A 21,239-nucleotide genomic window follows, 5' to 3' on the forward strand; every position below is an offset into this window, starting at 1 on the left:
CCTGGGCACTGACCTTTGGCCTCCTTCAGCAGGGCGGCGATGCTGTGGGCGTACATAGGCGTCTGGCGCAGCTCCACCAGGGGCAGGAAGAAGGTCTCCAGCGTGGTGTTCAGGGACTGGAGCAGCGCGAAGCGCAGGCGCAGGCTCTCACTGGGCACGTCTGTGGGGCACGAGGGGCACCGGGGCGGTCAGGCTGGGGCTCTACGTGTCAACACACGCAGGGGTCGCCACGCCTGGGGAGGGCGGCCAGGAGTGGGGCGATTCAAGGGGGCCAGGAGGCTCCTGCAGTGGGTTTTGGCCCCAGGGCCCAGACACACTGTTCATGATGAGCGGGCCCCCAAAGTGCCTGAGACAAAGGGCAAGGCCCAGCGGGCCAGTGGGAGACCCTGCTTCTTGGGGAACCCAGGCCCCTCAGCTCACCTTTGGGGCCGTGCCAGAACCGCGTACTGCATTATTTTGAACTTTTAAGTTTGAAATAATTACAGACTTATAGGAAGTTGCAACAATAGTGCAGAGTCCTGAGTACCTTTCCTCAGCTTCCCCCAATGTGACATCACATATCACAACCAGGCAGCTGGGACACCGCAGTGTCCTGCACTTGCTTGCCTTCATGTATGTCTCCTCTCCAATGGGGAGAGAGGCGGGACAATTTCTCGCCCACGATTCCCTTCCCAGTATCCAGGAGACAGCGAGGGTGCAGACACGTGGCTGAGTGCTGCACAGGCGAAGCAGCAGCCTGGGGCACACGTGGGGACAGGCACAGAAACAAGCCCAGGGGCCGTTTGCCAACGTGACAAGAGTCGTTCCAGGGGTGGACTCACAACGTCCTCTTTTTGTGTGTGTTCCTGGTACTGTCATGGGGGGGGGTCCCCCACAGGGCGTTCCCCCGGGGCCACCTACTCAAGAGACAGGCCACTCTGGGGTCGGTGGCGTCCACGGGGTCCAGGTACACCTCGTGGGGATGCAGTCGCGCGGGCGTGATGGCCAGGTGGCGGCACAGCCGGTTGACGTACTGCACGAGCGCCACGTCCATCTCCAGGGTCCACTTCCTTGAGGCCTTGTGCGCATGTCGGACATCAATGCAGGCACACCTGGGGGGGCACACGGCAAAGTGGGGGGACACTGGGGCCTGCCGGACTCCTCTGGGGCCACGTCCAGCTCCCGGAGGACGTTTCGAGGATGGCCCTGCCTCTCAAGTGGTTTTCTGGAGCGTGACCAACGTGCTGACACGAGGGGGAAGCCCAAGCTGGCCAGGCTGGCGGGGGTGGGGGTTTGGCGACACGCACGCGCACATGCCTCCGTCTTGCCCGTGGGCAGTGGGCGTTATGGCGAAGGATGGGGCTTGGGAGTCCTCGGGTGGAACCCAGTCTTCCCACAGTGACCCGGCCACACAGCACGCCTACGTTTGGAGCCTCAGTTTCTTCACCTACAATGGAGTTAGCCACAGCACGGCCTCACGTGCTATCATGGGAACTCACTGACAGGACGCCTGACGCTCTCAGCACTGTGCACGCACATGAGAGGGCACGACAGGTGCCAGCTTGGTGCTACTGAAGCCATTACCCTTCCCAAGCAATCCCTTCCAGGGCGCACCCACAGAGATACTCGACTAAACAGGTCCAGGTGGGTGTGAGGACGTCACTGCCGGCCTGCTCACCGCAGCGGCGGTAGACACAACCCCGATGAACAAACCCCAGCACGCCCTAACGATGGCCCACAAGGCGGCCCTTAAAGTATCTGGTGGAACAATACCGGATGATGTGACAAGAAGAGAAAAGGCAGACAGCAGAACAGTATGTCTCGTCTGGCCCCACTTGCCATAGTCCTGAAAACAACGACCCCCAGAAAAATGTGGGGACAGACGTTCACTAAACATCACAGTGATGACCCCTGGGCACAGAGTCATAGGACCTCCTTCGTGTTTGTAGCGTGTACATGTCCCTACTCCACAAACATTAAGCCACTAGACCCAGAAAGGCAGGCAGGCAGGTAGGCACAGGTGCTTTTATCTTGTTCCAGAAACCCTGGTACCTCAAGTGGGCCACATGCCAGAGGGCACGTCACACAGGGACGGCCGATCTTGGAGAGGTGGTCAAGTGTGGTGCCAGGCCTCACGACAGGCCACCTCTGTCCTGCTCAGGGACTGCTTGGAGAGACCCCGCCTCCTTCACAAGGGGGGCTTCCTGTCAGGAGGGTTCCCTCACAGCCCCTCCCAGGCGGGCTGATCCAGGCAGATGCCTTTGGCTGCCCTGAGACCAGTCTGGTCAAAAGGGAAGAAGGTGTCAGGACGTCACCGTGGCCCCATGACGACGTACAGGAACAAGCCCTTCCAGCTATAACAAATGTGTCACTTTGGAATTAGTTTGCAGTCCAAGTTGTTCCCTTCCCACTTAGAATATAGTTTCTAGTCCAAAATGGGTCATTCTACTTTCAACAAAAGCGCCCCAAACTCATCAGTTTCACTGGTTTCTGCAGCAAGTCAGAAAACTTGTTGCTGCTTCCATGATGCTCAGGGCCTCCCAGAGATCGACTCTAAGCTCTCAAGGAAGGTACAAAACACTGGTGGCCAAGCAGTGAACAATTTCTCAACTCTGCTAACAGACTTTCAAAAAAGCCTGCTTCTGGCAGCCATTCCTTCTCTGCTGCCCAGTACCTTGCTGTGGGTGAGGGGTGCGGGCCTGCGGGTGAGGAGCCAGAGGGAGAGGATAGGGGGGCTGCCTTTGGTTGGCAAGTATCTTGCCTGCTTAGGGTTCAGTTACAGCTAAAAGGGGAAACCAATTTGTTTGGTCCTGGAGACTTGGTGAGCAGTGACCTCTCTGCCTGGGAGGAACAGAGGGCAATAAAAACTCCCAGGAAGAAAGGTTCTTTGGAATAAGAAATCGACCCCATGAGGGACTGAAAGGTGTCTGTCACCACCCCTCCCCTATTCATATGTTGAAGCCCAAGGTGACTATATTTGGAGACGGGCCTGTAAAGAGGTCATTCAGGTTAAGTGAGGTCATAGGATGGGTCCTGAGCCAACAGAACTCGTGTCCTTATAGGAAGAGGGAGAGACCCCAGGGACGCATGTGCAGAGAGAAAAGGCCATGTGAGAACACAGTGGCAAGGCAGCCACCTGCAAGCCAAGGAGAGGTCTCAGGAGAAACCAAACCTGCTGACACCCTGATCTTGGACTTGCAGCCTCCAGAACTGTGGGAACATGCATTTCTGTTGTTTAGAACAGGGTTTGTCTTCAAATGGGTTAGAAAACCCAGTTTAACAATTATGAAAAATGAGAAAGCAACTCAGTAGGCATTAAAAACGGCCCATGGAATGGCTCCCCAGGAAGTGTTTCTTGGGGATGCATCTAGGAGCTGAAAACAATTTTTACAGAACGTATCAAATGGGTTGTGGACCAACCTCTCTTACCTCTCAAAGTGGAGATCGTAACCACAGGATAAAATCGCCCTCCAGACACTCCGGATGTCTTGCTTGGCTCGGTCAACAACAAACTTGTGAAATCCTTCCAAGGTCAGATACTTTTCCTCGGGGACTGATGAAAAAGCATTCACAGTGGTAGGAATTTGGTAAGAACCGGGCACAGTGGTGCCTCCCAACATGCTCTGGGCTGTCCTCTCTTTCGGGGCCCAGTCCATCTAACCTGCCTCCTGTCTCCCGGAGCTGGTTAACTGGCCATTTCCACCCACCGCCCAAGTACGTGCGTCACCGCTGACCTCTGGGCTGCAGCCTCACGTTGCCAGCCTGGCCAAGTGCTGCAGTGCTCTTCCCACAGTCCCTTCTTTCTCTAATCTCAGAAACATTCCGGACTAATTCTGTGACAATGAGAATAGCTTTTGCCAACTCTGCTCTTTTCAAAGGCTAAAGTTCTGATGCCCCAGGTAAGAAAGAGCCTTCTGGAAGAGGATTTCTAAGCAGATGTCAGATCTTTACTTTCAGTCACAATCATCTATTCTTCACCTTGGGTGTGTGGTATTTCTGGAGCTGCTATGTTGTTGACCTTTGTAAGTTCACGGTCATCAGAGACTGCGTCCCGGGGCCAGCGTCTGGGGCAATGCCTCTCCTGCCTAAACTAAGGCCCGAGGGCACCTAGCCGGTCAGGGGAAAGCAAAGAGGCTGGTTCCCAGGTGGGGCGCCCGTCTCCAGGATGGAAGTAGCCCCCAAGTCCGAATCAGGCCCAAGTTGCGCACTCACCTTCTTGTTTTTTGGTGGGTGACTTTTCTGGGTCCTTTTCGTCTGGCTTGCTCTTTTCTGGGGACTTGGGCTTCACAGTTGGTTTCTTCTCACTTAAGGCAGTCCTGCTGTAGCCCAAAGCAACGGAATCAGAGCTCCGGTGGCCACGCAGTGCATTAGTTTATACCCCCCAACCACACCTTAGGGTTCAGACAGGGCTGGGTTCAAGAACAGCTTTGTTCTGAGCGGGGAAAGTTTACTGAGCCAATTCTGAGGACAAACTGATGCTGTCAAATGTGAAAAATCTCAGAGACTCATTTCCAATATTCTTTTCACACACTTTAGATATGTACTGCCCGACAAGTAGCCACAAGCTAGAGGTAGCCACTACCTAAGTTCACACTAATTAAGTACAATTACAAATCCGGTTCCTTGGCTGCACTCAGCACCCTGCAAATGCTCACACGTGTCTTCATAGCACAGGTAGAGAAACAGCCGAGTCCCGTCACCACAGACAATTCTGCGGCACCGCACTGATTTAAGAGCACCATTTATATGTAACGAACAGAAAGACCCCTTCTTTTTCTCATCATTTGAACAAGTCCTCTGCAGACTCCTGCTCGGTAACACTCTGCTGTCAGCTGCAGCTGGGAGTATTTGAGTCATAAGCCGTAACTAAAGAAAATTCCATTAAATATGTATGCATATCCACATGGAATATTACGTACCTATTAAGAAGGCATGGATTTGTGCCAGACTAGTAGTGAACAGAAGCAGCAAGGGACGGGTAGTGTGTATAGCTCCCACACTTGGGTGTGTATGCATTTGCTAGGGTGTGAAGAGTTCTGGAAGGCTGCCCAACCCTGGCAGTCTCAGGGAGGGGACACAGGCTTGAGGTTGCAGGGGAAAGGGAGTAGCTTGTCACTGCAGATGCTTTTGAATTTTGTACTAGTTTAGCCATTTAAAATTTAAGAAAAGAACACTTATGCCTAAATACAATGTAATGCACGTAGGTGTGAAAAGTAGTTGGTATGCACAGGCTAATTACATGTTGTTAATACTCACATATGCATTTTATAGTCTTTCTACAATAACTCTGTACTGTTTGCGGTTAAAAGAAGTTAGAATTTTGAAACGAGTCTGTACATGTTAGATGTTTCATTAATTCGGACTGGTCTGCTTTCCAGACTCCGTGGTCCAGACTTGACTGTGAATCAACTTTTCAGTTGACGAGCCAAGGCCTGGAAGGACCCCAGCAGGGACCCCAGCAGCATGCCGAGCCCAGCCAGGATGTCTGGCTTCACAGGAGCCTGCCGGGAGTGCCCCTGGCCCTGCCTGTCGTCCGAGCCCCGCAGACGCCCACCTGACGCTGTTGAGCACGGCTTTGTCCTTGGCGGGTGGCTTGGTGATGGGCCGCTTGGTGCTGACCACCTTCACGGGGTGCTGCTCCTTCCCGGCTTTGCTGTACTTACTCTTGTCAAACTTGGGCTTTGGCACGCCGTATTTCCTCAGGATCTGCGGGCGCCAAAAGGGGGACGGTCCTCAGGCTGCCCCCGAGGCACACCGGGGGCCTAGCACAGGCATGGTGGGGAGGGGCGGCTACCTGAGTGAGCTGGTCCTCCAGCACCTTCTTTGGAGGCCGGACGTTGGTGAAGAAGAGGTGGAGGAGGTTGCCTGGCGTCTGGGAGTTGATCTGCTCTTTGCTAAGATAAATGTCAGACACTTTGATGGGCTTTGCTGGTGTCAGGCTCAGCATCTGCTCTGAGTGGGCGCAACTCTTAAATATCTCCGTCAGCACCTCTCTGGCCCCAGGCACCAGCTTCTCACCTGTTACAGACGGAGGAGGGCATGAGCATGCGGTGCCAGGATAAGCCCTGCAGCCTTTATTTCTCATAAATAATTCATTTTTAAAAGCGGGTAACAATCAAATATATGGTGATGGAAGGAGAACTGACTCTGGGTGGTGAACACACAATGGGATTTATAGATGATGTAATACAGAATTGTACACCTGAAATCTATGTAATTTTACTAACAAATGTCACCCCAATAAATTAAAAATAAAAAAGCGGGTAACAGACAGCAGCAACGATGAGCTGTCCACCAAAACCTGCTCTCCCCCTTTGGAGGACACACCTCTGATACAGTCCAGCCTTCTTTGCTGTAAGGTGTGGCCCTGTGACATGGGACATGAGCCCCTCCTGGGCCAGGCTGCTCTCCTCTGTGCTTGTGTCCTCCACAGGCTGCATGGAAATGACAAGGCCCCTGGGATGGCAGACCTTGACACTCACCCTGGACTCTCACATGAACGAGAAATAAACTGCCACTGGGAACTCTTGGGTCTGTTTCTCATGGCAGAGGAACCTACCGTGACTTACATAACACATTTGTGGCGGATGGTCCCAAAGGAACAAAAGGATATAGAGCTTGCAAGTATTTTTAGTGCAAAGCACAAGTTGTTAAATAGTTATTATATTTATTAGAGAACATGTTTCAAAACTGACACAACGAGCAGGAGGAAAAAGAAAGATTTCTCAGACCCAAGAAAACTCCACGAGCATGAAAAAAAATATTTATTTATTTATTTATTTATTTATTTATTTATTTATTTAATTGTCCCCAAACAAGCACTCCAGGAGGCGCTCTCATCTTTCCTAAAGGGCCTGTCAGGAAACCATCTGATGCCTCTCATGGCCGACGGCCCCAACTTACAAGCTGACTGACTTCTCCTTCCTGCCCATTCTCCTCATTCTCTCTCTGGGGGTCCCACACACCCCAGCTGTGGGAACTACAGCACAAAGGCCACGCAGACACCTAGGCTGAGGGTGGGGGGACAGGTGTGCAGAAGAGGTGGCCGAGCCCTAAGAGCTGACCCAGCAGAACTACAACTTAGGACTCTCGCGGCAGTAACATGGCAAACACGCTACCACAAGACGGAGTGCCTTATGTGGAAGGTTTGCCTCTAATAGAATCAGGAACTCGAATAAATTCAAAGTATGAAAAGACTGGGAAGGCATTAATTATGGTAAAAAAGGATTTTAGGTTTTGCACAGATCTTACACTATTCATCCCTACGTGGGCACCTGAGAACTGAGGGGGCAAAAAAACAAAACAAAACCACTAACAAAGGAACAGAGCCAAGAGCAGGGCGAGGACAGCAAGGCAGGCCCCTGAGGGACAAGACTGACAAAAACTCAGGGACAAAGGCCTATATCTAAACCAGTATTAAAAAAAAAAAATCAAAATTAATACACAACAACCCATGATGAGCAAAACATTAACACTGCTGTGTCGAGCCATATGAAAGCCGGATATAAAAGGAAAAATCAGTAACATTGATTTTGCCTTTAATTACAATTTTAGTATTTTGCTTATCGTGGTTATTTTGCATTAATTTTGACTTTCAGAAATTTTGCCTTAAAATATTATTTATCTAGATCATTGAGTTTTTTGGAGCCCCATTACATTTTGTGCCCATGACCTTACCTCACTCTGGTCCCAGCACTGAGGAAACGTTTCAAAATTTTATGATTGGTGAGTAAAAATTTGAAACAACAATCAAACTTATACTCAACATTTTTGTACTTGGAAAACACAAATGAAAAACTCAATCTATTATGAAATTTCAAACAATGCCAAAGATTTAGAAAAAAGGACAGGGATAAATAAAAAAGACTAGTACAAAATAAAAACGACAACATAGAGAACTGCAGTTATAAGAAGAAAAAAGAAAAATTGCCACTGCTTCTGAAGTGAAGCCTGGGGCGAGCGCCGGGCTTCAGGTGGGGTCTTCTGCTAGATTCGCTCTGGGGGAGCCTCGGTAGAGCCGGGGTCCTGGATGAACGCTTAGCATCGTAACAAAAGACGTGGGGAAGCGAGACAGGGTCCACCCACGTAGATGCCATCAGAATCACAAAGTGGGACTTCGTGAAAAAGGCGCTGGAACCGTTTCTTCCCCAAGAATTAGTTTTAAAAGTGAGGCATTCACTGTCCGCAAGCATATGACCAAACGACTACCAGCAATGTACTTGACACATTCTAGCACCACAGGACAGAACAGAAGAAATGCACTTGAACTTGAACAAGGGGAAGCCTGGCTAGACAAAAAGAAATGCACGACTTGAATGCAAGCCCAAATTCAAGTCTGAAGCAGGCCGTGGCAGAGCCATTCCTGGTGGTCCCTGGGCTGGGTGGCACACGGCGGCCTGTGGCAGGGGCTACCCCATGGCCTTCCGAGCTGTGACAGCTGGGACAGTGTAGGAGTGCTTTTTCTACATCATAAGAAGAGGCATACAATACATTTTCCCTTAGCCAAGCAAGGAACCTCTTGTCCCATCTTCCCAACACCCCCAAATCATTTCTTAAATCTGCAACCCCATCAGTGTTCCCAGAATTCCTCTATGTTAAAAACAGGGGAAATTGGGAATGGAGAGGGAAACGATTTTCGTTTCTTTTTTCCCTACAAATTTAAAACTGCTCAAAAAAGTATTAATTTAAAAAACCCACGCACTCACCTTTAATTGACTTATCATTGAAATAATCTTCTAACCCTGGGCTCCCCTGAGTATCAAACAAACTCTGATTTACTACAGACACAGTGAGAATCTCTTCCGTTGACATCTCCATCAATTCATCTTCACCATCCAAACTTGACAAACCAATCAAGTCATTATTGTTAAATAAACTTGCTCGAATTTTCTCGATTTTGGCTCGGGATCGTATCTGTGTGAACAGAGAAAAGGGTCAGGATTGGAGTAGAGAGTGACCACCCCTTCAACAGGAGTGACCTTTCCAGCCTTCCTGCCTTCCCCTGGAACCCGCTCCTCGTCTTGAGAGTTTTGTTGGATGAGCAGGCCTTCTGGTAAAGCCTCTCCCACAAACCAACAGTGGTAACCTTCAGGGAACAACGCAACTAGAAATCTGTCGCTAAGCTCTGGCCAGGTCTGTGGCTTTATTTGGAAGCTCGGGGCTGAGTCCAGGCTGGGCTCAGAGAAAGTCCCCAGGAAAAAGGCGGCTAGTTAAAGAAGCGATTGTGGGGAGGAGCTGGACCCTTGAGCCCCCCTTTCGGAGCCCACCAGGGAGAGAGCAAGGCAGGGCACGCGCTCTTCCCAGCGCCGCCCTCCCCACACCCAATGAGGGAGGACAGTGTTTTTCTGAGCCTGACTCGCATTACAGAAGGGCACAGGCAGACACAGAAAGCAGGACTGCTAAACCAGGAGGCGCAAGAAACAGATGGAGTCTTGAAGTGAAATGCGACCCGGCTCCACATCCCTCATCTGAAACTCAGAATCACTTGGAAGAGCATGGCAGGAGCCTGTTCTCACTGCTCAGGGAAGATCCCTTGTGCGATGCCAGCGTGTGTGGCAACGCAAGGCCCCTCCGAAATACATCGGTGGGGCCTGCGCTGGAATACACTGGACAGGGCGCATCCATCAGGAAGGCAGCCCCCGAGCCCCTCTGCCTGCCTCCCACATGCAGCGATGGGCTGCACTGACCCGTGACAGCAGACTGCACAGCTCTCTCAGAGCCGTGACCTCAAACACAGACACTCAGCAGAGCAAATCACGGCTGTTTCCAGGAGCTGCCTCGAGGAGCCCGCACGTGCCCCAGTGTCACCTAGGAGGCAATCCCTGGGGAATAAGATGGAAAGGCCTAACAAGGTCTGGGGATTCGAATTGCTCACGGGTGTCCTGGTTGCCGAGGCCTGAGCACTGTTACCTCCACGACTGCGAAGCCTTTGATGGGGCGCGCTGCGAGCGGCTGGCTGTCCAGGGATGTGGCTGTGTACATGGAGCCCACGTCCGACACCGAGGCCGTCTCTGCGTTGTCCAGCGGCTCCCCCAGGCTCCCCAGGCTGCCCAGACTGCCGGTGCTGCACAGAGAGATGTCCAGGCTCTCCTGGCTGGACACCACGTGGGGCTCTAACAAGCCAGGAGGGATGGGCAGCTCGAGGCCTGCGGGCAGCGGGTCCACAGAGAGGTCGCTGACCGTCTGCGAGATGCCCTGGGAGCTGCAGATGGAGGCCTGGCTGGTGGAGGCGGACGCGCTGACGCTCATGGCGGGGGTCAGGCTGCTGGACGTGCTGACCTCCAAACTGTCTGTGCTGGGAAAGCCCAGGGTCTTCTCGGGCTCGGCTTTCCCATCACTGCCCTCGGCCTTGTCTTTGGGCTTCTTGGGGTCCTCATCCTGCAGGGGAATGTAGATCTCGTCTTTGAAGACCCCGCCGTGGGCGTTGCAGGCCTTGCGGATGGCACCTCGGACGATGCCCTCGTCCAGGTGGGTGGGGATTCCGGAGATGACCAGCAAGCGGCTGTGGGCAGTGGGGCCGACCAGGGCCTGGCAGGCGTCGGCGATGGCGTCGCTCGTCACGCCCAGCCCCTGCGGGTCCTTCCTGGTGAGGTGCCGGAGGATGATGAGCAAGGTAAGGGCCCGATGGAACCACAGCATGTCCTCGGGCTTGCTGCCCCCGATGCTGAGCAGGGCAGGATCTGAGTCCGCAGAGCGGGAGGCCTGGCGCTTCCCGGAGGAGGAGGCCTTTTCCCGCTTCATCTTGACTTTCTTCCTCTTGGACAGGAGGCTGGGGCTCTGCGGCGTCTGGCCTGGGGAGGACGAGGAGGAGGAGGACGAGTCACTGAGGTTCGGGGCAGTCGATGAGGTCACCCCGCTGGCCGTGACACTCATGTTGGTAGGCAGGGTCACTTCGGCCACCGCCAGGCAACCTTCCATGAGTGCGTGAAAATACGTCGAGAACCTGCCCTGGTCAGGGGCCGCCACTGTGCCCGAGCCCCCGCAGGTGCTGCCTGAGACCCAGCTCTGGGTCTCCTCGTCGTACAGCTTGTGGAGCTCTGACTGCAGGGCCATCAGCACCGCCAGACAGGGGTTCAGCTGGAGGGCGATGGGTGAGGACAGGCCAGCAGGGCGCTTCCTCTGCTCCAGGCCGTGTACTGTGCGCAGCAGCTCTGCTAGGAGATGGAAAACAAGCTCCTTCACGCAGGCCGCCATGTCCGTGGTCCACAGGAAGTTTCCTGAGGCAAACAGAAAGCGGTGACAGCAGCCATCACTCACACGGTGTTTATTCTGTGTCAGGCACTGTTTCAAGCACTTTAACGGATTCAAGCCTCACAGCACCCCTGAGAGACAGACATTACACGATTCACCCCATCTCACAGATGAAGAAACAGGCGCAAATAGCTGTAGGACTTGCCCAAGGTCACAGCTACCAGAGCGAGAGCCAGGGGGGCCGGCCTTAACACGATCACACCGAGCTGGTTTCTGTCATCGAGGCCAAAAACCCCCATTATTTTCTTTCTTAGAAGGTAGCAAGATGCTGACAAGTCACTGGAACAATGTTTCCCACCCATGGGATGCTTACTGGTGGGGGCGTACAGTCCAATTTTACCAGATAGCACAGAAACACACTGACAAATTACTCCTTTTTTAATACTTTGTTTAGTCCTCATTTTGTGAACAAGAAAGCGTTACTGTGGGGCTGATAAATTTTTAACAAAGAGTGGGCCACAGACCCAGAGCCTTTGACAGGCAACTGCACTTAGCCAGAATTTCATAACAGTAACTGTCTTTGTATTTTTATAATTATCTTCTAGTTATGTATGGCAAGGAATACTAATTTTCCTTTTAAAGTAACAACATCATGTTTTCCTAAATTTAAGTTTAAAAACAGGAGAAAGGAGTTGTCATAAGGGCAATTAAATAAAGAAATGCTAATAGGTATGACTCGTAGACATGGAAGAAATCACAAAGGTGGACTACGAATGACTGAAGTTTGGGAAATACCGTCTAGAACAACAAGATGGACCACATATTTGTACCAAGGTCCCCTTTGTGCCAGACGTATGTCTTAGGCTCACACAGTCCATTAGGCAGGGAGTCCCCAGGGCCAGGCCTGGCTGACTTCCCAAGAATCTCTGACTAAGCCCAGCACCTGCCAAGCGGGGGGGCTAAGCTTCCTGCTCTCTCAGAGGTGATGCTGTTTTATAATTCTAATTGGAAATAAACTCATGGTGTCATGGGACATGGGCCTCGTCAAGCCATTCACAGAGGACAAGTCTAAGTCCAGGCCAATGGGGTCCAGGCCCTTGGATGCTCGTTTCCTCTCCATTACCCTTCGTCTCCCATTTGACATTTGTGGAAGATGTCTGGCAACTGAGGGCATCTGAGTTTGCAGTACTTTTTTCCTTCCAACATTTTATTACAAAAACATTCAAAAATATAGAAAAATTGAAAGACTTACACAGTAAACACTTGTATGGCCACCACCTAGATTCCACCATCAATATTTTGCTGCATTTATTTTATTACACATCTGTCTATCCCTCTATTCATTCATAAACTCATCTTAGCTTTTGATTATTTCAAAATAAATTGCAGACATCAATACGTTTTATCCCTAAACACTTAAGCAGACATATTATTAAAGTTCAATATTTACTTAGAAATTCTTTGAGGTAAATGTACGCATGGTAAATGCCCAAGTCTTAAGCTAACCATTCCGAGTTTTACCAAAACGCAACCCCTTTTTAACCTTTCAGGAGCTATGAAGTCATAATGCTTGATTTTGCGACGTCATTCACTTCCACGCCACCTTTAACCCCCAAAGTTACAATATGGCATATATTTATGTTTTAAAGTAAAGTGTGGTAAAATTAATGTTATCTTCATGGTTAGTTGCCATCCCTCAGAATAATGGAAATAATCTGCAACTCACAGATTCAGAAGCCTAGGGTACCCCTTCCACTCAATTCCTGAAGCTTACTTCCCATGGCAGCAACCTGACGAGAGGCCATCGCTGCCCGGACACCCCCGCCCATCTGACAAGCTCCTCCCTCACCCCCAGGGCCCCTGATCCCGAGGGAGGGTAAGCCTCACCCAGCAGCTCCACCACTTGCAGGAGGACAGGTGTTGGGATGGTGTCAGGCTCATCTTCAGATTTCCCTTCGCCATCCTCTGACTTCCAGGACAGCAGCTGCTCTGCGAAGGCCATAGCCAGTGGGAACTCCAGGGGCAGAGAATGCAACACCAGCACGGCTCCGGGAGGTGGAGACACCCCTAGAAGAAGGGCCAGGAGGAAAGCTCGTGACTGGCAGCACCTGACCAACAGCACGTGACCAAAATAAGCCTGAGCAAAAGGCCGGCCATATGTTGAGTGGAGAAACAGGGCCAGAACGGCTTCTGCTGGTGAGAGGAAGCATGACTGTGACATTCCAGAGTCAGCTTCAGGTACGGAAGGAGCCAAGGGACATCCCTCCATGAAGTCCACTTATTGGTGTGACAATGGGACAAAAGGCAGCAATGGGAACTGGGAAGGATAAACATTCCCCAGTCAGTCAGATACTAATCAGCCTGATGACCCAGCATGGAAACAGGAAGTCAGACTTTGAAAGAGGCTTCACTGGAATATTCGCAGCTTGGTAAGGAAAAGATCAGCCCTTTGGTATGGCTACAATCCCAGAAGAGCATCAAGCTTCTATCAGGTTTAGAGAGCGGACCAGCCTGGGGTCCTGGGCAGGAGGCACCGGCAGGACCTTGGGCTGATTCTCTCTTACCTTCCGTCACTGCCGTGGCCTGAGCCTGACCAAAGCTGCCTACAGTGAGAGGGAAAAGGCCCTGAGGCCTGAGGCCCCTCGTCCTACAGGGCACCCCAACCCCCACTGCAAGCACTGCTCAGACACCAGCCCGGCAGCAGGGGTCAAGTTAAGAGGAGCCATAGTGACCGGCCAGCACTTTGGGGGGAACGTTTACATGGTGATAAATGGGGAATGACGCCTAAGACATAGATCCTCCATGTTTAATGTAAAGTTTTTTGTTGTTGTTTTTTTTTTATATGGTAGGATGAGGGTTAGGAAATAGAATGTTGTTTTTTTTTTAAATTGGGGAATATTGGGGAACAGTGTGTTTCTCCAGGGCCCATCAGCTCCAAGTCAAGTCGTTGTCCTTCAATCTAGTTGTGGAGGGTGCAGCTCAGCTCCAAGTCCAGTCGCTGTTTCAATCTTTAGTTGCAGGAGGCACAGCCCACCATCCCATGTGGGAATCGAACCGGCAACCTTGTTGTTGAGAGCTCGCGCTCTGACCAACTGAGCCATCCGGCCGCCCCTAATGTAGAGTTTTAAAGACGGCTAATATAGGCAAGATATTATGAAAAAATAGGCCCTAATACAAAGAGATCATAAAGTTGTTTAGCAATGACCAAATCACTTAAGAAATGTCCTTTCATTTCATTTCCTAAAGAAATGTCTCTAGGACCGGGGCTGTGGAGAGGCCAAGTCCCATATAGCTTGTAATTAACTCTAGCAAACACGTGTCCATATCTTCTTGTCAAATATATCAAGGACGCACAGTGGAACTCTAAGCCTGGGTCTTCCTTTCCTGTGTTTATTCAGAGTCCGCCGCGTGTGGTATATCGAGCAGACAGTCAGCGACGGCTCCGCCATTTACGGAGATGGAGCCCTCATCTAAACCTCAACCTGTGGAGCTTAGCAAAGGATGCCGTGGAGACACGACAAATGGGCCCCCAGCCTGGCCACCGGGCTGCTGCTCACGTAGATGGGGAGCAGATGCTCACTGCTGCTCGCGCCCCAGGGAGCTGTATCCCACCTGGGACGTGCCCGCTGTGATGGGCTTACTACAGCTGCATGCTGAGACTGCTCTGTTCAGGCCAATCTAAATAGTAGGCGGTTCAGCACACACAGTGAAAGGAGTCTGAGCAGCCTCTGCCAGGCCTTGCCCGGGCAGGAAAGGGAGCTACTCTGTCTCCAATACACTGCCCCAAGCAGTCCCAGTCTTGACGCATAGAAATTGGAACACAGCAAGGTACAAGGCACAAAATCCTTTCTGTGGTGAACAAGAAGGAAAACAGAGGACTTCAAGCCGTTCTTGTTACTAGGAGCTAATTCAGGACTTACCCAGTTTGATGTGGACCTTGTCTGTGGAGAGGATCACGGAGGGGTACTGGTTGGTGGTGGGAGGTGGCGTGAGCCCGGTGTTGGCCGGAGACGCATCCCGAGGGTAGCAGACGGCTTCGATGAGGTTGAGCTGGCCATTTCGCTTCACTTTGTGGCCGAGCCCGTAGACGAGCACGCGCGCCCACGGTGCCTTGTACAGAGAGGAGCTGAGAAGGAGAGATGGTGTGAACAGTCCACGCACACCAGGCGGTCAGCAGATGCTTTGTCGTGACAACTGAGACTACATAAGCCATTCCTACCACATTTTGAAGATCATTCTTTATAAAGACTAATTTCCAAAACATGGAAATATGGGAAGAACTGTAAATTATTTTCAAATACAACAAGCATTAAAGAAAGAAAAAAAACAATTTGAGTTTTTTCTTCTGTCAATTTCTCCAGAATCCACTTAACTTTTCTCTCCCCATCACCATTTTCTGGAGAACAGGCAACTTACTCTTTTCGGAATCCGGACTGACTCTCTTTGCAAGACACCACGACAAAAGCCGCCCCGGGGAAATTAACATCCATATTGACTTTGGACTCGGTAACTGGAAACTCTTCGGAGGGGAACTGCTCGGGTGCTGTCTGCAAAGAGACATTTCACAAGGAAAGCCACAGGCTAAACACAGGAGAGCACTTCATCTTCCCGGGTCCCAGGCACAGAACAGAGCCCACACGATGCTGTCCCAGGTTCAGGAGACAAGAAAGTCCTCCAGAGGAAGGACACTACAGAAGGGACACGATAGGAGAGGATCAAAGAGAGGAGACCGAAGCAGGGGGTAGGGGCACAGGGAAGGCGTGGGGAAGAAAGAGTGTCATTTTCAGCAAGCCCATGAGCCATCCAATTAAAAATTGCCATCCCTGTTCAGGGACATCAGAGCTTTAGGCTTCTACCTGCAGGAAAGAGCAGATCTGCTTCGTCAGCTCCAGAAGGCTGTCCTCGCCCTGGTGCAGGGTCCGTGTGATGGCCACGTTGAGCCACTCTCTCACTGTCTGGGAGCTGCCCTGGTAGAAGAGGTCTGTGGCCGAGCAGCTCTGGGAATGCACGCAATGCTGCAGTGACTGCGCCAGGAGGATGGAGCTGGAGCTGATGGTGCCGTCTGGGGACAGGAGAGGAACCACAGAGCCAACGGCTATGAGAGGCCAAGTAACCTGAGTGAGCAGACGTCCAGATACCCAGCATGGCTCGGCCTGGACACAACTAGGATAACAGCGTTGCCCATCACATCATGGGGGCAGGACGGAGTCAGGAGATCGGTGGTCTTTACATTTCGTTTTCCTTTAAGTAGCAAACTGATGTCCTAAAATAAAATCTTAAGTGGAGGCCCAAAGAGGAGTGGAGCTGCTTGGATTCAGGGGCTCCCAGAGCCTGATGTACTTGGCTGCCCAGCCCACTCTGAGCTGGACCGCAGAACAGCTAAAGTGGCTCTGAGTGGAGGGTGTAAAGCACACTCCACAACTAGTTTGGGAAGCTCAATGCTTAGTGCATGAATGGCTAAGGTCAGTGATGGACTTCCATTTCCAAAGAGGGAAAAGCACTGCCAAGACCATCATGGCTCTTCAGTGCGGTTTACCTGTCCTGCCCAGAGACACCCCCGCACCGGTCCCCCCCATGTGGACAACAGGCATCCTGAGCACCAGCCTGCATGGCGCCCGGTTCCCTCTCAGGCCTTCCCCTCCCTGCTGCTGACGTCTGCCATACTAGCAGCGAAGCCAAGGTTTACCTGGGAGGGGAGGTGCGAGGAGCTGATTGGACAGCAGCTGCAGGTGCTCCAGGGTGATGTCACGGATGGCACGGATGTGGAAGAGGCGGGTGAACAGGTGGGGCAGCTTGGGGGCGAAGATGCTGAGCAGCGCCAGGCGGCAGTACAGCCTGGCCAGCGCGGCCTCGCAGCGCAGCAGCTCTCTGTAAGGACAAGGCGGGAGGCCACTGAGCAGCTGGCTCCAGCCCCACCCTGGGCCGGGCTGCAGGCCTCTGAAGGGACACCATCGCATCTCAGCCTTCTCTTCTGTCCCCATGCTCTGCACTCCAAGGCAGTGACTTGTGTTTAAGGCAAAAAGCCACATTTAGGTATGTTTGGATTTTCTCAACTCAAAAGCCGCTAAGGAGGAAGAGATGAAAATACGTATTGAAACAAAAACTTGTGTATGTATGTTCATAGCAGTATTATTCATGGCCAGAAAGTGGAAACCACTCAAATGTCCATCAGTGGAGGAATGAGATAAATCTATACAATGGACTCAGCAAAGGACGGGAAAGGAAAAAGGAATGGAGCACTGACATGCTACAACATGGCTGAACTTTGAAAACATGATGCTGAGTGAAAAAAGCCAGACACAAGGGCCACATATTCTATGATTCCACTTACATAGATCACCGTCCAGAATTAAGCAAATCCACAGAAACAGAAAATAGACTGGTGGTTGAGCCAGGGGACAGGAGAAGAGAAAATGACTAACAATGGGCCCGGGGTTTCTTCTTGGGCTGATGAAAACATTCTGCAATTAACTGTGGTGACGGCTGCAGAACTCTGTGAATACGCTAAAAAACACTGACTTGTACACTTTAAATGAGTGAATTGTATGGTATGTGAGTTATACCTCAATAAACCTATTATAAAAAATTCACTGTGAGCATTTTTAATGCGATGAATTTATGAAGTAACTGGCATCCACCTTGAATATCAGCTCACTAGCGACTAAGCAGGTCTCATTCGGAATTGCCATCTCTTGGTAAAGAATCGAATCTAGCTAATACTACCAAAGAGACTCCTGTATTTTATTAGCTCATCACCATAATTAAAAGATCTCCTGCAGTAAGTACTTAACTAAAAGGGCAAGTTAGAAGCTGCCCTAATCTCTAGGTCTAGAAACCACTCGGACCTAACAGGGGTCATTTGATATTGTCCACTGACCCAATTAAATTTAATGTTGGTCTATCATGAATCAGATTTGGGCATAACGACACTTAAAGAAACAACAACCCATAAGTGACACCCGATGAGTGTGTAGAGACAAGAAGTGGAGACAGGGAAGGTGCTGCGTTTTGGGTGGTTTCTTTCTCACCGCCACCAGTTTGTAACATTCTTGTGCCAGCATCTAAAACAAACCCCTCCACCTGTCTCCTCCCTCCTCGGAATCCCTCTGTTGACTACACAGCTCCTGAGACCAGGGCAGCAAAGCAGACAAGGTCTGAGTGTGAAACCTGAAAGCCCTTGCGGACTCCCCACGGCTTTCTCCTCTGACTGAAAACGCTAATGTTGCCAGGATTAGGCTGGAATGAGGTGATTCTGGGTCCTGGGCAGCCTTGCTTCAACCCGGTCACTGATGAGCCCTCTACCCCTTTGTTTTCCGAAGTTCTCTCTCAAACCCATGTAAGTGCTTTAGACAGTATAAGAAAATGCACACTAGGACCAGAAATCACTTTATCGATCAAACAAAACGGTGTGGCATGTTTTGTATTTCTCCCAACACTGAGATCACCACATTATACTGAGAATAAATGTCCTACATTTGTAGTCTGACAGATCTTACAAAGCACTTTCTTGCCATTTCTCTCAGTTACCTAGACAATCATCAGTAGGTATCATCTATCAGAGACATTTGCTAAAAATACGGCTGAAAGACTTACTAAAGAAGCTTTAAAAACTTTTAATAGTATCTATCATGTTCCTATTTAAGCATATACGTTTGGGGATCCTTTTTAACAATTATTTTGAGTCTACCATATGAGCCAGGACCTGGATCAGGCACTGGGGGCTCTAGCAAAGAATCACACAAAGTCTGCTTTTAGGAAACTTACATTCTAGAGGGAGGAGACACACAATACAAAATTAAAAAAAAAAAAAAAGCAACATATCAGGTCCTGGAAGAGAACTCAAATAGTGTTACGACAACGTGTGACTGCATGCTTACTTTAGATTAGACGGTGAGGCAAAGCCTTTTTGGAAAGGTGACATATTCATTGAGATCTGAATGACGAGAATGGGACAGCCGTGCAAGGTTCTGGATAAGCACTGCAGGCAGAGGGAAGTGTGTGCAGAGATGCGAGACAGAAATGAGCTTAGTGTGTGAGCAGAACAGCAAGTCCGGTGCTGCTGAAGGACAGCACGCTACAGGAGCAGACTCTGAGGCCCACGCAGGGCCCCTCGAGCCAGGGGCTGGGTGTAACTCCGACCCCGAGGGAAACGGAAAGCCACGGGAAGGCTTGGATTAGAGGAGACGTGAACGATCTAGGTTTCTAAAAGAGTACTTGGCTGTTGTGGGGAGAAGAGGGAGCTGGGGCCTAGCCCAGTGGGCTGGTGGCAGAAACGGAGACAAATACACTGGGGACGTATTTTGGAGGACGAGTCAACAGGACCTGCTGACAGGCTGCATGAGACAGTGAGGAAAAAGGATGACTCGTGGGGCCCGTGACAGACACGAAAAGACCAGTGCAGGAGGAGGTTAGGGAAAACCCAGCTTCTACTTGGCACACTACGTTTTAGGAGCCTATGTGACTTTCTGTGAGTAAAAGGCCAACAAAACTCCTTCCTCGTCTCTTTAAGAACTGACTTCGGTTAACTAGTTTTCAGCTCCGTTCTTCTGAAAACCTGACAAAACCAGAATGTCAGCAATCCTACCAGATACACTGCTTATGGTCAACATGACTCCCAGTTGGCAAGCTGCTTCTGGCCTGGGAGGAACATCTGGCTGGAAAGAACATTCTCGGTGGGATGTGGCTTCGAGGCTTCCGGGAGTACAGTGACTCTCCCTGAAATGCCTAGAAGTCATGTCTGTGGAGTTGTTACAAAAGGTAGTGGCTTCTGTTTGGGACACGGGGCTGCTCAGCCACCGCGGGAACACTGCCACGTGACGTCCATCCCTCACACCTGGGTTGTCACTTGGGTGGGCGGGGGCAGAGAACAGCCTCTGAACTTCTGTGTTCTACTCCTACTGAAAAAACCTGCATGACACTGCCCTGTGGCATGTCGTGCTTCCCATCCTGTATCTTTCTGAGTGAAGCCAATGCCAAGTGCGGCCTATTTTGGTCTTATGAATTTGACTGTTAAATTGAATTTGAGACCATGCAAATGGGGTGATTCCTATATCTGAGTGCCGATCACAGGGAGTCAGCTGGATACGTGTATCTGGAGTTCCAGTGAGAGGTCTAAGCTGGAAATATGCTCAAGTTGGTTCACAACTGACAACATAATGAGAAACGCGACACTATCGGTGAGTAGCATGAAAAATCGTTACGGAAACTTGTCAGAGAACTGTTTACTATTACATTTTCTCCTGAATTGTTGCAGTTTTTTTGAACCGTTCACAGTTGTATGTGAGGGCATCTTGCCAGACCGTTAGGTTTTAACCCACCGAGAGCACCTGTTCCCTTAGAGACCCCCGCGCAGTGCTAGGCACGAAGCAGGCACTCAAGGAAAACCTCGTTAGCTTAGCAGAAATGAGCTGCTGCTCACATATTGCCTTTTGGTCAGCTCTTCTTGCCTTGCTTTACTCTTTAGAAGTTTTCCACACTCTTCAAACCTCCAGCCACCCCTCCATCCCGCCAACTCACAGGAGAGTGCCAGGTGGTACTGGATCCCGCAACTTTTCTTCCCAATTCCTGCCATTTTGCTATTATCTTTACTAGCTGCCTTCTCTCGAACTCTTAGCTCTGAAGGAACAGCCGTCTTGTCAACAGTGAATGGCACATGTGGTAAAACAGCGTAAGTGGACTTCTGTGACCCACTAGAAAGAAGGGCCCAATGTTACCTGTGAATTTGAAGGTTGGTGTTGTCCAGCGTGACCAGCCCATTGGTGGCAGTCCTTCGGTGGCCTGCTGGGGGCCTTTCCAACATGTCAATAGGGTACCAGTATCGAACCAGCACACCTTCACTTCGGAGGTATGTTTCTACCTGCACCAATTCGTTTACCTACAATAGTAAAAGGAAATGTCTATGCGTTTTTCTAAGCACTGACTTTTCCCCCCAAGGTTTAAAATACATATGTATATACAAACCAACGTTTTATAGCAGCATGTCATAGATTGAGTACTGTATTGATAGTGTGTTTAGCTTTTTCACACCAGTTGGCAAATTTTAACTTGTACAATAAATTAAAGAACTGCAA

General features: G+C 50.5%; 1 protein-coding gene across 5 annotated transcripts in view; it reads right to left on the bottom strand.

Annotated features, from left to right (window-relative positions):
• HECTD4 (HECT domain E3 ubiquitin protein ligase 4) overlaps positions 1–21,239 on the bottom strand; it is a 173,800-nt gene that overhangs the window by 9,950 nt on the left and 142,611 nt on the right. For 4 of the 5 annotated variants that reach the window (XM_081036945.1, XM_081036943.1, XM_081036944.1 and 1 more), the window contains exons 55-68: positions 20,883–21,043; positions 16,856–17,037; positions 16,026–16,231; positions 15,586–15,716; positions 15,090–15,295; positions 13,057–13,236; positions 9,889–11,195; positions 8,685–8,892; positions 5,774–5,997; positions 5,534–5,685; positions 4,192–4,298; positions 3,409–3,532; positions 901–1,091; positions 14–160 (exon numbers count right to left, since the gene is read on the bottom strand). In XM_081036945.1, the coding sequence (XP_080893071.1) occupies positions 14–160; positions 901–1,091; positions 3,409–3,532; positions 4,192–4,298; positions 5,534–5,685; positions 5,774–5,997; positions 8,685–8,892; positions 9,889–11,195; positions 13,057–13,236; positions 15,090–15,295; positions 15,586–15,716; positions 16,026–16,231; positions 16,856–17,037; positions 20,883–21,043 (3,526 nt within the window). The remainder of the gene's footprint in view (positions 1–13; positions 161–900; positions 1,092–3,408; positions 3,533–4,191; positions 4,299–5,533; positions 5,686–5,773; positions 5,998–8,684; positions 8,893–9,888; positions 11,196–13,056; positions 13,237–15,089; positions 15,296–15,585; positions 15,717–16,025; positions 16,232–16,855; positions 17,038–20,882; positions 21,044–21,239) is intronic. The other variant, XM_081036942.1, reaches the window with a different exon arrangement.

Source organism: Rhinolophus hipposideros, assembly GCF_964194185.1.
Source record: "Rhinolophus hipposideros genome assembly, chromosome: 24".
NCBI classification, from domain to species: domain Eukaryota; kingdom Metazoa; phylum Chordata; class Mammalia; order Chiroptera; family Rhinolophidae; genus Rhinolophus; species Rhinolophus hipposideros.